The sequence below is a fragment of the Drosophila miranda genome, chromosome 4, assembly GCF_003369915.1.
Source record: "Drosophila miranda strain MSH22 chromosome 4, D.miranda_PacBio2.1, whole genome shotgun sequence".
Lineage (NCBI taxonomy): Eukaryota > Metazoa > Arthropoda > Insecta > Diptera > Drosophilidae > Drosophila > Drosophila miranda.
Window position 1 is genome coordinate 12076595 of NC_046677.1, and position 16019 is coordinate 12092613.

Below are 16019 nucleotides of genomic sequence, written 5' to 3' on the forward strand. Positions count from 1 at the left end.
AGGCAGTCAGAGAGGGGCAGCAGTGGAGGCAGCATGAATGCCTGCTTTGATGATGACGATTGTGAGGTAAGGGCATCCTGGGGGTTCCCCCACTCACTCATCCATCGAATGCCTGTAGACGACATTTTTCTGCTCCCCAATTTTCTTTTCTTATGACTAATGGCTGCGGCTGTGGCAGCCACACTGCTACATCGAATCGAATTGTGGGTGTTGATTTGAGGCGCCACCGAAAGAACGAACAACCCCTCTTTTCCGAGTGAATTTTTAATAATACCCTGAAAAGCAGTCGACTTCAAAATGATGTCCACTTGAAAACCGAGCGGAAAACAGGGGGGAAAAACGAGTAACAGGAATACATTAAAGCCTGCACAGGAGAAGGAGTTCTGTGGCAGGGTCTGTGTAGAGTTTTTGCGGACGGCGGACGCTCGAAAACAAAGGCGAAAAATGTCAAATGGTGGCAGAATATGGGAAAGGGAAACGCATGTCAAAATTTGCGCGTGGATTCTGTCTGTCCGCGAGGACAATGGCAAAGAGTGGCTCATCCTTCGGGGAAAAAGGTAGAGAGAGTCCTCGTCCCATAGAGATGAGCATCCTTTGGAGAGCGATTTGAAATTCCCATCCTTTAGACAGAAATATCTGAAGCGAGCAGGGACTCGAAAGGGATGAACCATCATCTATCCTACGGTTGTATTTCCAGGGGCGACGGATTTCTACAGCCAATTTTTGTTTGATTTATAGAAAATATGGGCGTAAACATGGCGCCTGATTAAAGATAATCATTGAGCAGGGCTGTCTATGTCTATTATGAAGAAAAGTAGCCCTGAAGAAGGGAAATGGTATGGGAAGTCGTCTGTCTCTGTAGAGCCAAAAAAAAAAGCCTAAAAGAACGAAAATTCTACAGAGACAAAGCTACCTTATCCTTAAAAGTCTAAAGGTTTTTAGTCTCAACAAAACCATTCATAGAACTCCTTTCTGAGAGCTATAACTTATCCGTTATATATAGACCCTGGGCGTTTCATTTCCTATCAAAACTTTGTAGAAATTCAAAGTAGAAATCTCACAGGAAAAATATTAATTCATTAGAGCCACAAAATGAAGTTCGGAAAAACATTCGAAAGCCTTTTGACCAGCGAATGGCGTCAGCAGTACATGAACTACGCGGTAAGGCCCCAGAAACAATCAATTTTCACACCATTTTCCGCCTTATAAACACTATATCCCTGCAGGATCTCAAAGCAATGATCCGCGATGCCACAGAGAATGCACCCGATCCCAAGGAAGCCTCTACCTTTGAGATTGAATCCTATTTCAACGACTTTGAGACACTGTTCTTTTCCACCTGCCTGGAGGAACTGAATCGCGTGAACGAGTTCTTCAAGCAAAAGATATCCGAGGCGCGTCGAAAGCTGGCCACCCTGAAGTATCAGTTTCTGGTGTCCGATCGACATCGGGATCCCCTAGGACATGCCAAGAGCAAAATGCACTTGGATGATGGGGAGCAACGCAATCCCCTGTCCCAGAGGAAGCTCCGTTTGGCCAGCACTGAATTCTACTTGAGCTTGATTATGCTGCAGAACTATCAAACGCTCAATCAGACGGCCTTCCGTAAGATATGCAAGAAGTACGACAAGTACATAAGATCCAGTGAGGGCGCTTCCTGGTACCATGATAATGCTCTTTATGCAGAGTTTGCCAAGGCCACGGAGCTTATGGCAATGGTTACATCCGTGGAGGATCTCTATACGGGATATCTGGCAAATGGCGATAGATCCAAGGCCATGGCAAAGCTAAGGGTTCCCCCTTTGGGTGAAAAGACTTCGCCAACGAGGGTTTTCTTTGCTGGTCTGTTCCTAGGGCTGTTCATTGTAGGTGCTGTCATGAGTGTGATATCATGTAAGTCCTTCCAGACCTCATAGACCCTTTCCTTTGCTATATCTCTCCTTCTTTTTCTAGGGTTCAGTTTGGATCTAAAACCCGGATTCGAATTCATGTTTGTCAGTCTTCTACGTGGCCCTATAATGCTCGTCTTTTACGGAATTTATTTGGCTCTCAATGTGGGCATATGGCAAAAAGTTGGCATCAATCATGTCCTCATTTTCGAAGTGGAACCCAGGAATCATGTGGGCTTCCTGGGCGTCCTAGAAATAGTCTGTTTCTTTGGCTATCTCTGCACCATCGTTATCCTGGGATACTTGTACAACGATGAGTTTGGCATCGAGGAGTATTACATCCTGCCGTTGATATACATGACAATCATGGCGGTGATGTTTCTAAATCCCATCCGGGTCATGAATTTTCACTTGCGCCTTTGGTTGCTGCAACTCTTCGGGAGAGTGTTGGCTGCTCCGCTTTTCTATGTGAGCTTCGCCGACTTTTGGGTCGGCGATCAACTGACTTCGATGGTTCAGTGCCTTGTAGATCATTATTATTTAGTCCGTTTCTACATCCGTTACTTGTTGTACAAGCTGGACAATTTATACGGCTTTGAGCCCGACTATGGAGTGGCTGTCATACGTTGTCTGCCAGCCTGGTTCCGACTGGCCCAGTGTCTGAGGCGCTACAGGGACAGTGGATCCAAGTCCAAGGTGTATCTGATGAATGCCGCCAAGTACAGTCTTGCGATAATGGTGGTTGTCTTTTCCACCATACAAATGGAGACAAATGGTGAGGGTCTGCTGTTGAATTTCACATTTTTAAACCTTCTTTTCCCCATAGCCAAATATGATTACATGTTTCAAAATCCCTGGGCCTGGCTGTACATCTGCACTGCCTTCTTAACGAGTGTCTACTCTCTGGGCTGGGATCTATTGCAGGACTTTGGCTTGTTTCGAATCTGGAAACGGGAGAATCTCTTTCTACGTGAGAATCTGGTCTTTCCAAAGGTAGGAGCTCCGACTTCTTAAAAGATATTCCTTTAATTTCCGTGCATTTTGCAGTGGTTCTATTATTTTGCTATACTGGAAAACACACTCCTTCGTTTCGTTTGGATTCTGGAAATAGTTTTAGTCCACTTCGATGTGCTCACGGTCTACCATTGCAAGTCCTTGATCATCTTTTGCGAGATAACGCGACGCTTTGTGTGGAATCTACTGCGTTTGGAGAACGAACATCTAAATAATTGCGGAAAATTCCGAGCCACTCGAGACATTTTCCTAACAGCCTTGAATCCCACCGAAGAGCTCCTGCTGGAACGAATGATGGATGAGTCAGATCATCGTCTTTCGAGCAGACTGTCCCGGCATCCAACCCCAGATCCGGAACGCCCCAGACTTGACAAAAAGTACTTTTAAATTCGATTTATGTCCATCACTCTTTGAATTCTCTATCGTTAAATAAAATCTGTGAAATCTGTAAGCTGCAAAATGAAATTTGGTCAAACCTTGGAGCGGCTTATGGTCAATGAATGGCGCGAGCAATACGTAAACTATGAGGTAAAAAGAGCGGACCAGATCCTCCAATAAACCTCTAATGCGGAAGCCTCCTGCACCTTAGCTCCTCAAACAAATGATACAGAATGGTATTGATGAGGCTCCCGATTTCAAGGATTATCCCTTGGTTTTGCTCAATGAATATTTCGAGGAGGTCAAACACGAGTTCTTCACCGCTTGCGCCCAAGAAATGGTGAAAGTTCAACTTTTCTTTGAGGAAAAGCTAGCCGCAGCCCAACGAAGGCAGGCATCGTTTAAGGCCACTCTTGCGGACCTCCGCGAGGCCGGTGGCGGCCTCCAATTCCACCTGAGAGATCGACAACAGCAGCCGCAAACCACACGACGTCTGCGCAGTGCCTACAGTGAGTTCTACTTGATGTTGATTCTCCTGCAAAACTATAGGACCCTCAACCAAACGGCGTTTCGGAAAATATGCAAAAAATACGACAAGAACTTCCGCTCCACTGAGGGCCAACTGTGGTACAAAACTGTGGTGGAAACGTCTCCCTTCGCCAACAAAGCGGACCTCAATAATCTCATCGAAGAAGTGGAGGATCTCTATATCGAGTACTTGGCCCACGGAGATCGTGCCAAGGCCATGACAAAGCTAAGGGTTCCGCCCTTGGGTGAACCCCCAAATCCTTTTAGAGTTTTCTTTGCAGGACTCTTTTTGGGTCTGTTTTTTGTGGCTGCTATCATGACAGGGATATCATGTGGGTTCTATACCACCGATCTTTGGAATATCATTGATCTACGATTCTTTTTCAGACATTTTTCTGGATGTAGATGCCACATTTCGTGAGCTCTTTGTCCATCTCTATCGGGGACCCTTCATCTTAATTTGCTATACCTTTTTGGTGGCTACAAACCTTTTTATCTGGCAAAATGTTGGCGTCAATTATGTCCTGATATTTGAGCTTAATCCCAGGAAACATTTGAGACCCACAGATGTCCTACTGATTGCCAGCCTGCTGGCTTATGGCTGGATCCTCTGCACCTTGGCTTTTCTTCATCGTGAAATCTTTGAGGTGGAAAAGCCCTTCTACTTTCCATTGATCCCTCTGGGAATAGTAATTGCTGCGGTCTTGAATCCCATTCGCATCTTGGAATACAACGCCAGAATGTGGCTCGTTTCTCTATTGGGCAGGATTGTGATGGCTCCTTTCTCCTATGTGACTTTTGCAGCCTTCTGGTTATCCGAACAAATTACTTCCTTGACCATTTGCCTGGTGGATCACTATATGCTGTGTCGTTTCTGCTTGCGATACTATGCCAATCTGGGGAATCCCTTTGATTTTGAGCCCGATTATGTGGTTTTCCTGCTGCGCATCCTTCCTGCCTGGTTTCGCCTGTGTCAATGCTCGAGAAGATTCCAGGAGAGTGCTTCCAAGTCCATTTGGTATGGCCTGAATGCCCTAAAGTACAGTCTAACCATAGTTATGGTTGTCTTTTCCATCATACAAATGGAGACAAATGGTAAGGGAAGATCTTCAGATCAAAAATACATCTTTAAAGAAACCTTCAATCGCTCTAGGACAGTACCAGAGCATATTCGATAGTCCCTGGACCTACAGCTATATACTTAGTGCCCTTTTATGGACCGTCTATCAATCGTTTTGGGATTTGCGCAACGATTTTGGTTTATTTGCAGCGGAGCACAAATTTCTACGCGAGAAACTCATTTATCGAAAGGTACTAGAATTGTTACAGAGCTCGCAAATAATCTTCAAAACATTAACAATGAGACTCCCCACATGTGGGTGTGCGTGAGAGGGAGAGAGGCGAAGCTTATGTCTTTGCAGAGCTCATCTCTCGAGCACACGCAAAAGGCATGAATTGCCTCCCTCCAGTCCGCGAAAAAGAGAATCAAAAAGGAGATAAGAACGAGCGGCAAGGGCCGCAGCTCTACTTGTAAACCCTGTACTCAAGCAGTAGGTATATTTAACAATATACATTTTATATGTCTTTATACGTAAGCTCCGTAATGGGTATCGGCGCCGATAACAGCCGTATGGTTTCAAAAGGGACGAAAAAAGTCTGATACCTTGAGCGAAGGTGTATGTTGCCGTGTCGTGAGGCCCTTAAAGTTTTGTTGGTTATTTGCGAGCTCTAAAAATACACCAAATTCTAAGTTTTCTTTTCCTTTCAGAGCTTTTATTACTTTATTATCATAGCAGACGTCCTGCTGCGTTGTTTTTGGATGCTAGAAATTTTTTTAGTATCCCAGGACCATGCTACCCCCTACAATTGCAAGACTTTTGGAGCCCTTTGTGATATAACCCTGCGATTTCTATGGAACCTATTTCGTTTGGAGAACGAACATCTGTATAATTGTGGCAACTTTCGTGCCACCAGAGACATCAGTCTATGGATCTCCGAAGAGGATATGAATCCTCAGCACAAGAAAATATATTTCTAAAGTGACTTTTTCCGGAATAGTCTATATTTTATTTTTATGTGACCTACAAGGCGAGGTATCTAACGTTATGCCGAAATCAATTATAATCTGATGTGAACAAAAGTGCATCTTGTTTGGTGTCTTTTAGAAGCATTTGCGGTGCACAATGGATGGTCCAGACTCATCGTACTCTGTCTTCGATATCCACATCTGTTGGAAGGTGGAGAGTGAAGCCAAAATGGAACCCCCAATCCACACGGAATACTTCCGCTCTGGCGGTGCAATGATCTTGATTCTCATTGTCGAGGGAGCTAGAGCCGTGATCTCCTTCTGCATGCGATCGGCTATGCCCGGATACATTGTGGTGCCGCCAGAAAGCACTATGTTCCCGTAGAGATCCTTGCGTATGTCCACATCACACTTCATGATGGAGTTATAGTTCGTCTCGTGGACGCCGCAGGCCTCCATTCCGAGAAACGACGGTTGGAAGAGGGTCTCCGTACAGCGGAAGCGCTCGTTCCCGATGGTTATGACCTGCCCGTCGGGCAGTTCGTAGGACATTTCCAGTGACGAACTGGAGGCAGCCGTGGCCATCTCCTGCTCAAAGTCCAGGGCAACGTAGCAGAGCTTCTCCTTGATGTCTCGCACTATTTCGCGCTCAGCGGTGGTCGTGAAAGAGTAACCCCGTTCGGTCAAGATCTTCATGAGGTATTCGGTGAGGTCGCGTCCGGCCAGATCCAAACGCAGGATGGCATGGGGCAAGGCATACCCCTCGTAGATCGGGACAGTGTGCGAGACCCCGTCTCCCGAGTCCAGGACGATGCCGGTGGTGCGCCCAGAAGCGTACAGCGAGAGCACCGCCTGAATGGCTACATACATGGCCGGTGTGTTGAATGTCTCGAACATTATTTGGGTCATCTTCTCGCGATTCGCCTTGGGATTCAATGGGGCTTCAGTCAGGAGCACGGGGTGCTCCTCGGGGGTCACTCGCAGCTCGTTGTAGAACGTGTGATGCCAGATCTTTTCCATGTCATCCCAATTGGTCACGATCCCATGCTCGATAGGATACTTGAGTGTGAGGATGCCGCGCTTGCTCTGTGCCTCGTCCCCGACATACGAGTCCTTCTGTCCCATGCCCACCATCACGCCCTGATGGCGGGGACGACCGACAATCGACGGGAAGACGGATCGTGGGGCATCGTCGCCAGCAAATCCGGCCTTGCACATCCCCGAACCATTGTCGATCACAAGAGCGACCACCTCTTCGTCCGACATCATGACTTGACGAACTTTTAATTGGAGAATTTAGAAAGAATTTTATAAGGCTATTGCTTTTGATTAGTTTTCCTTTGGTTTACCGTTTTGTTGTTTTGTTGTTTGCTTGTGTTAAAACGAAATTTTTAAAATATACAAGTGTGTAAGACTTTTTCTCCGTTTACGTGTTTAGAAAATATACTTTTTGTTTGTCTTTTGAGAACGAACTTGTTTCAATAACGACCCAACTAGAACTGAGCTCAAACGAAACTCAAAGTAAATCCAAAATTCCTGACAGGAAATGTAACGGATGGCTGAGTTGCACAAAATTCATGGAATATTCGATTACAGAAGGTAAGAAATGAAAAGCCGCCTTGTGAAAGGGAATATAAACCCTGCAAAAAGGGTTGACAGCCTAACAGAGGATTCTATAGGTCTATGGTGCATCGCTTATTCTCAAAGCGCTATCCCTGAAGCAGAAATAGAAGAGAGTTCCGCTTATAAAAAATGTTACTATTACTCCAGCAGTTTCCAAAAGCCATTTGGCAACTCTCTTGTTTCCATTAACCCCTTGGCAACTCTGTTAACTCCTTTAGCGTCTCTCTCAATCCTCAATCACCATCATTCCCTTTCAATTTAAATCTATATTTAAACGAATGACTGCAGGGCACGCACACGAACGAAATTGAATAAAATTAATTTCACATTTAGCAAATTAAAACCACAAATGGAATTATAAATTCAACACAACACACCAGAGGACAGAGAGGATACACACAGGACACAAAGGACCAAAAGACAGACCATGTGGAAAAAACCAAGCAGCCCGCAGGACAACAAAAGTTAAGCCAGAATAAAGGCCGAGAGCCAGGAGTAAAGGACAAACGATGCATGCATGAGCGTATTGGCCAGAAAGGACTTGACAACTTGTCAATCGGAGGAGTGGAGTGGGTGGAGTGTATGTGCTGTTCAGTAGCCATAGATTTAACGGGGGATTGCATTTTGATGGAGACTGGAGATACACTGAGGAATTGGTACGGAAATAGACATAGAACTACATAAGATTTCTGTGGATTTTATAAAGGAAATTGCTAAATCTCTCCTCCTCTGCAGCTTCTTGGTGGAATGACGTCTACCTTGGAAGAACTGCTCCCTAAGATCTAATCTATGTACTACCTTTATCTACACTCTCTCTCTAATGCGGATATCTCATGCATTGCAATGCACCATCAGGAAATACCAAGTTCCAACTTTTTATACCCGAATTCCACGAATAAAAGCAGTGTACCTCCCGCCCAACGTACCGAGGGGCGCTGCCGTATGACTCGCGACATGTTTCATCGAATTTAAGATGGATTTCCTTTCGATATGGTTTTCTCTTTTAGATCCAAAGATTCTTTGATTCTTCATTTACTCTACTTAAACGCGTACTCTGTTAGAAGATCAATCTAAAGCGAACATCTTGTGGTCTAACGAAAACAGTGTCCATATTCCATAAACTTGTTCTGAGAGACCTTTCCAGCTTTCTTTCCTTTCGGCATCTAAGCTTTTTGGGGTCTTTCTCTCAGTGTAAAATCCAGTAAGAGTTTTAGCCACAGTTCATGGGGGATTTGTTCCTGCTGTTCCTCCTGCTTCATGGTCACGCATAAATGCAGGCAAATTAGAGAGAACGGAAACCCCAAGGAACATACGCACGTAGACGCAGGACTTGTCCAACCCCCAACCGAGAGGGTGAGTGCATGGGAATGTCCCATGGAAGGGAAGGGTAAGCTTTCCACTTCGTTTACAACTGATATAAATACATTTTCGGGGGAGCAGCAGAAGCAGAAGCAGGCAGCATATTGCAGCAATAGCAATGTGTCTGGTAAAGCAATCTGCGGAGTTATAAATGGGATGCCATGTGGCATCGTCATCAGCTGTTGCCTGAAAAATCTTTCGTTTTCTTTAATTATGTGCGTCAGTGCAACATGTAGCAGGTTGTTGCCTTGCCTTGCCTCCGAAACGAATCTCTGCTTTAAAAGAATAAAACTTGCGAATTACCACCATTAAATTGCCAAAGCCCTCCGCCAAAATCCATGTAGCAGCTGCTTTTGTCGTTTAAAATGCTTTTGAATATTGCATTGGGTAAATCTGTGGCCCCCTTTGGGGGTTGCTTTTGGCGACACTCTCGCTAATGGCAACGGAGCCCCCCTCGAGGATGGCTAGGTCTAGGTCGCCAGACCGCAGACATTATAAACAACGTTCTCTCTGGAGAGGTTCGGTTCGCTTCGGTTCGTGTAATGGTCGTCCTGCTATAGTCCTCTTCCTGTAGTCTGCTGCGGCTTTCCCCTAGTGAAAGTTTTATGGCGGAACTTTAAATGAACTTGGGATTGCGCCGTGGTCTGCATGGCCTGTGCACCGCTGCCCTACCATGAAGTAGGCCCAAGGACGGCTGTAAAAATCCTGTGCTATTTATGCGTCTGCTCGGCCAAATTTCCATAGCGCCCAGGCACTGGGGGGAAAAAGGGTTCCTTTAATGGGGGAATAAACACTGAGAGAAGAGGGAATACCTTTCCAAAAGAGGAAAAAATGAATTATGTCTATTGGAGCTTTATTTTGTGTGTTTTTTAATATTAAATTCTTATATTTCATGAGGAAACCATTGATCGTAATGCCTTCTATACGTATTATATGGTTAAAAGGTCTCTATTCCTACTAAATGTTGATATTTTCTATCGATTAGTGGAATACAGTGGGCTTAAGCCAAAAACCATAATGAACATAATTTGTATAGAAAGGCATCGAAATTTTTTGATCGCAGCACACGTATCTCAACATTAAGATACTTTGACTACCTGGCAAAACATTTCAATCTTCAATCTTTAATATTTTCAGATAAAATAATACTTTATTCAAAATATTCCAAGGAATTCTTCTTGCTTCACTACACATTTTCCTCTCGGTGTATTTTCTTTGGCAAATGCGAAAAACATTTCCGTTACGCATTTAAATTTCATAGTCAGTGAAAGTCATCAACACATTGCCATGGAAACAGATATATACATATATAAATCGGATAGAATCAGAGAGAGGGGAAAGGTTGCGGCCACGTAGCGGCAGAGTTAAACGACGATGACGGGACTTTCCCCCCCGTAAGAAAACCCCAACGAGGAGGGGAGGGCGGGCAGAAGGCATGAGACACACAAAAGCTTCCGCTTCCTGTCTGCAACTCCAAGGATTTCCCCCAGGGGTTGCAAACACACACACACACCAGAAGAAAACCCCCCAGACATTTGCTCTGGCAAATAAAGTTTTCTAATTTTGGACGTCTTCAAGGTTTTTGAATTTTTCAAAAGGAACTCAAGCACTTTTTCCCCCCCAAAAGAAGCGGAGATTTTTCCTCACTTTAACTTTGTAGTATGCCAATTTTTGTTTGCTTTTCCCCGTGCATTTTTCATTCCGTTTCTTGTAGATGATGATGACATTTGTTGCCGGAGGTGTGAGGAAAAGAGCCAGAACTGCCTGTAATTTCCGGCAAACAAACCAATAAATCATATTAAACTTGCTAGGAATTTCCTCTTTGGGGGAAAAGCGCAAAAGGAAAAGGCGACCGAATCGTAGCCGGAAATCTTATGGCGCGTCTAAGAAAAATTCATAGGAAATCCCTGACATTGGATATGCCATATCCTCGGGGGTGGAGACAAGCAGGAGCGGGACTTCCTTGGATGGATTTGACAAGCGCTCGGAGTTTTAAATAATGAAGAAAAGAGCAATGGGAAGGGAAACTCTCTTTTTCTTGGGGAGGCTGGCGCCATTTTTACGGGAGTTTGACAGGAATTTTACTCGTGAGTCAAATGGAATTATGCGGAGTTAATCAGGGAGATTTGCTCAACATGTGCTTGCTGTCACAAAAAAAGTGCGCTTTTAAGAGCAGCAGAAATTATAATAAATTAACTTGGAAAATAAGGAAACATAATTCTATATAATTAATTCAAAATACTAACAAAATAATACATATATAGTACTAAAATATTTCGACAAATATTTGTAAAGTTATTCATTTCAACATTTTTGACATTTCATGTGTTTTAGTAAATATTTTACTACGCTTACAAACTTAAAATTTGTCAGCTTTCACGCGTATTATATAAACGTATTTATTTAATATTATTTTTAAATACTTTAGAGGATTGTTTGAGCCCAGAGTTATGGGGCTTTCCCAATGGCAAGAGTTTCCTTAGATGTCTCGGCATTCACCTAACAAAAATCCCTTCATAATGTTATTAAAAATTCTTGAAAAAATTCCTTTAGATTAAAGCTTGTATAAATTATACAACACAATTTCAATCATAATAAAATTCCTTATTACATTTCTTTCCAATTCTTAAAAATATTTTGCAATATTTTGTATGATTTTTTCCTCGGGGACATGCAAATATCAGGCCTAACAGCTGTTATCATTAACAGTGGCGTTTGACTGTTAGTTAACACTCGTCGGTTAACCTGAAGCTATTGATAGCTGACGAAAGCTCGCCGCCATGAAACTGAACTGGGTGTTGCAGAGCAATGTTGCGGATTCGGCGATTTCAGTTTCCATTTATTGCCGATTGGCGCGCCATACTGTTGATAATTTTGCAACCAAAAGGCGCGAGGTGGCTACAGTGCATATCATAGTTCCCAAGAAAAGCGTCTATGGCGCTGTAGTTCCCAGAAAATTTAATTAATTTAATTTTAATATGGTTTTAATTTAATTTTGTTTAAATTTGTTTGCAAACTGGATTTTTTTAAATAAATACTTAAACACTTTTTACACTCACCGGTTCACCATCTCATTGCCGTTTTCCAAAGACTGCGCCAACTGTTGAGGTGTTTGCTGCTGTTGCTGTTGTTTCTGCTGCTGTTGCTGTTGCTCCTGTTGATTCTTATCGTGGAGTAATGTTCCCGCTGTTCCAGGAGCTCTCAGACTCCCGCCCAATCCAATCCCCAGAACGGAGCCACCAGACAGGGCTGTGTTGGAGGTTGTGCCGTTGCCACCTCCGCTGCTGCCACAACCGACGCCAATCGATTTGGTCTGCTTGGCCTGCTGCTTGAAGCGGCTCAAAGCAAAAAAAAGGGCAAGGACTGCCTTCAGACGGCCGGCACAAATGTCATTCGTTGTGATGTTGTCCAAGCCTCCAACGGATTGTCCGCGCAGCACATGGAGGCACGAATTGACGTTGTCGTACTGCCACGAAAGAGAAACGAATTGGAAATGATATGAATTCGGGGAAAATTCCAACATTTAAAGGTATTTAAGAGGATGATTCAGCGCTTGGGAAAAAGCTCGAATATAAATGAAAATCCTCCAGCGGTTTAGCCTTCTTTTGCCGGTACTTAATCTATCATTAAAACGTTATTTGGAGATGCTATTCTATCCGTTATTTTGAGGCGTTATTTTATCCGCCAGCTAATGTTCTTTTGGGGCATCAGATAGCCTTCTTTTTGGGCCTCCAGAAATGTTCTTTCAAGGCGCCATCGGAGTCGTGATTCTGTCATTCGATTCCCCCCAAAATTCTGGCGCACACAAATGCGTTTTTTATGGCTAATTCGCTTGAACTGTTTCGTTTTTTAACTGCTTCACGCACACGTCTTGAAAAAGAGCTCCTAAAAACCCACTGACATGCCGATAAAGACCGACTTTCAGACTTCAATCCCGAGAACCCCGAAACCCATCTACCATTTGTCAACACCCAATGGAAAATGGAAATGATGAATGACACGGGTCACACAACACGACCTGGAAGATGCTCTCTCTCTTTGGGTTCTCTAAGCTTTCGATGGGAAATGGGAAACACTTTAGGAAATGATTGGTTAATCTTAAGCACCAATCTAGTTCGGGAGTGGAAGCAAAAGGAAAGGTTAACGGAAGATTATGAAACTTACCAAAATGTTTGGAAATCAAAGAAGCCTCTTTTTGGGGGATCTTTTGGATATTTCATTTAATTATTTCTGAGAAAGCATTCTTTCAAGCTTAAATATCTTCTGAAACCCCTGCTTAAAGTACATTTCCACTCCTTCTTGGAAACCTCAACAAATCTCCAAATAACCCCAAAAACTAGTACCATTCATGACCCAAAAATCTCTTCCATTCGTTGACAGGCAACACGACTAACCACTCAACCCACACAGAAACACAATCACAATCCCAGAGACTCTTCTTTTAGTGGCAGGAATCGTATGAAATATTGTCAACAAGCAAGCGCTTCCGAAAAACCTGCACAAATTTGTCTTTTTGTTTCAATCCCCTCTCCCTCCGCCCCCCTCTGTAGTTCATACGGATTGTCATGTAACAATTTAAAAAAGATATATGTATATACGATGTATATTCATATAGAATAGAAGAACAAACCGAAGAAAAGCCAGAAAATGTCGAAAAAATCAAACTTGACAACTGACATGACAGGCAGACAAATGACAAACGTCTGCTTCTGGCCGGCTGGCTGGCCCCCCAACGGAACTCCCCGGCTGTGTGCACTCAATTTGCTCTGCAAAAGATACTTCTATATGCCAGTGCGAGTATCTAACGAGTTGACAAAAAGAGGTTAAAGTTTAAAAGCTCTGGAAAACTTATATGTCGCAAAAGTTTGTAATAACTTTTCCCCGATAGAAAATCGAAGGCAACTTTTGGGCAAACAATTGAAAAACTCAAAGTATTCGCAACATGAAAGTTCAAGTTCAATGCCGCGTCAAAAGTATCTGAAAGATACTGGCACATCTTCCTTCCTCGTCGTCGAGAGTCTGTCGTCAACATTTGCTTTTTGGCGAAAGTAATCTTCGGCGGGGTCTCCGTTTTCTTCCATTTTCCATTACAAATTGAGATAATAAATTCGAATTAATTTTCTTTAAAGAAGAAAAAGGAAAGCTTGTTATCGCTTTGCATTTATCTTTCTAGCTGTTTCATTGATACAGATACATTCTGTCATTTGCCACATTAACTTTTTGTGGTCTGGTCTGCAAATTGGAAAGTTTTTTTCCGCTGAAAGTTTTTGGTCAAATTGAAGGAACAACTGTGTTCCTGGTAGAGGTTTCTGCTGGTTAATGCACTAATTGGTGGCGAATCAGTGGATTCTTATTGGAAAGGAATGTTAAAAGCCCTTAAAAATGATACAAATAGGAAAGAGAATGGACGTACAGAAGATTTGTCCTTAAAGATGAACGGAGGATGGCTGGAAGATGTATGGAAAAAGGCCTAGAAGTAGCTACCAAATGCTTTTCCAGTCCTTTTCCCTCTTCTAAACCCATTTCCATATATTTTTCTGTTTAATTTTTGGCATCATTCTTTGTCCCCTAGGCGTAAAAAAGGTCCTAAAAGCCATCCTCCCTATTTTATAGGATATAAAGCCACATTTAATCCCCAAAAATCATATACGTTTCCTTAAGTCACTCTTCTTCGTTAAATCATATTTAATAGTTTATTTTATCCCATCATCGCTTTCTTAGTGCTCCCCTAAAAGCAAAAACATTTATATTTATATTTTTCTCTGTTTCATCAAAGCCTGAAATATTTTATTCCAACAAACAGTTATTCATTGATTTTAAGGCTTTCTAAAGGGATTCTATCATTAGAATATCCCATAAATTCACAAATAAAACAATCCCCGACCAGTTTTCTCCCCTTTAAACCCCTTACCACATATTTTTCTTGCCAAATTTTCGCCTTTTCTGTGCTATTTCAGCAGTAACTTCTGTCTCTTTGGAATGTACCATTTGTTATGACCATGTTAATAGTGTTACCCCTCCATTAGCTTCAGTTGACAACATCATTTCTTTGCCGTCTTCCAATAACTGCCCCCGAGAGGAGGAGGAGACACAGTGCCTTGACGCTACCTCTACCTCGAGGCACTATCGGACGATCAATCACGGGGTGCCGCCGCCACGCTGACAGCTGCAGCAAGTGTCAAACAGAGCGTTGCACTTATTTATTCTCGCCACAATGGAAACGCCACCACTGCCATCGCCACCGCCCACAGTAGCCCCCGTAGATAGTCGTAGAGTGGCGGGGGCATTTCCATTCATGTGCAGAGGGGGGACCTCTGGCTGTGTGTGTGTGTGTGTGTGGCACAGTTACGGAGTAAAACCCATTGAATATCGCTGTCGGCGATGGGTGCAACGCCAAGTGCATTGAACACTCGATTTACGTAATATGCAACAAAAGTCAAATAAACCACAATAGATGCGGGGCAGGCCAAAGGCAGAGGAAGGGGCAGGCCAGTCTCAGACTCTGTGTTTGCCAAAGATAGCCGTACTCGTGCAACAAGATGCGGCAGCTGTTGCCGCTTGGCCAAAGGAGAAGCCGCAAACTTCAATGCAATGCAATCGGCAACACCGAGATATCGATACCCCGCTCGTCTCTGCCACACTGCCGCCGAGAGGCACCCACAGAGACAGGGCGACAGGGCGACAGGGGCGACGGCAGACACAGAGATACCCCCAAAAAAATAAATCTCGTATTGGGAAATGTGATGCCTCAACAATACCCGTATGGCTCTTTCACTTGGACTCCTTTTGCCTCACTTTTTGTCCCCCCTTCACAACTTTGAACCCCCCTTTTAAACCACTTTCGGATCCCTTCTTTACCACCGTGGTTCGTTCTCCACTTGGCTCCCTTCTCCTCTACATTTTCCCACCCAAAAAAAAGGAAAACATTACAAAATAAATGCAAAATAATTTTGTTCACATTGAAGTTGTCAATTGCAGTGAAGAGCGGCAGACAGGGTCGTCTTATCAATAAACTCTCCATCGCCAGTGAAGGGTTTGAACAGTGGGTCTTAAATGAAGGGATATTTGTAGCCTTTTTTGTGCAAAAATCAAGAGATTCCTGGGGATTGCTTCCACACAAAAACTCCTTTAGAAAACTCCAAGCTTGTAAATTTTTGATAGAAATTTCACCATAATTCCTGCAACTTTTAAGCACTGTAAAC

General features: G+C 43.5%; 3 protein-coding genes and 1 long non-coding RNA gene across 10 annotated transcripts in view; 2 read left to right on the forward strand and 2 right to left on the reverse strand.

Moving 5' to 3' along the window:
• The window catches only part of LOC108162324 (protein sickie), a 208675-nt gene that overhangs the window by 85142 nt on the left and 107514 nt on the right, over positions 1 to 16019 (reverse strand). For all 7 annotated transcript variants that reach the window (XM_033393956.1, XM_033393958.1, XM_017297010.1 and 4 more), the window contains one exon: positions 11877 to 12283. In XM_033393956.1, the coding sequence (XP_033249847.1) occupies positions 11877 to 12283 (407 nt within the window). The remainder of the gene's footprint in view (positions 1 to 11876; positions 12284 to 16019) is intronic.
• Positions 947 to 3363, forward strand: LOC108162327 (xenotropic and polytropic retrovirus receptor 1 homolog). Its single transcript, XM_017297017.2, has 5 exons — positions 947 to 1161; positions 1227 to 1893; positions 1954 to 2664; positions 2716 to 2882; positions 2937 to 3363. Exons 1-5 carry the CDS (start codon positions 1093 to 1095, stop codon positions 3288 to 3290), a joined length of 1968 nt encoding a protein of 655 aa, XP_017152506.1. The 5' UTR covers positions 947 to 1092; the 3' UTR covers positions 3291 to 3363.
• Positions 5841 to 7327, reverse strand: LOC108162328 (actin-42A-like). Its single transcript, XM_017297018.2, has 2 exons — positions 7185 to 7327; positions 5841 to 7115 (listed from the first exon to the last, which is right to left on the reverse strand). The coding sequence occupies exon 2, from the start codon at positions 7102 to 7104 to the stop codon at positions 5971 to 5973; it is 1134 nt and encodes a 377-aa protein (XP_017152507.1). The 5' UTR covers positions 7105 to 7115; positions 7185 to 7327; the 3' UTR covers positions 5841 to 5970.
• On the forward strand, positions 7345 to 8733 carry LOC117189057. The gene is made up of 3 exons (XR_004473117.1): positions 7345 to 7434; positions 7792 to 8114; positions 8194 to 8733. It is a non-coding gene; the product is annotated as an uncharacterized LOC117189057 (long non-coding RNA).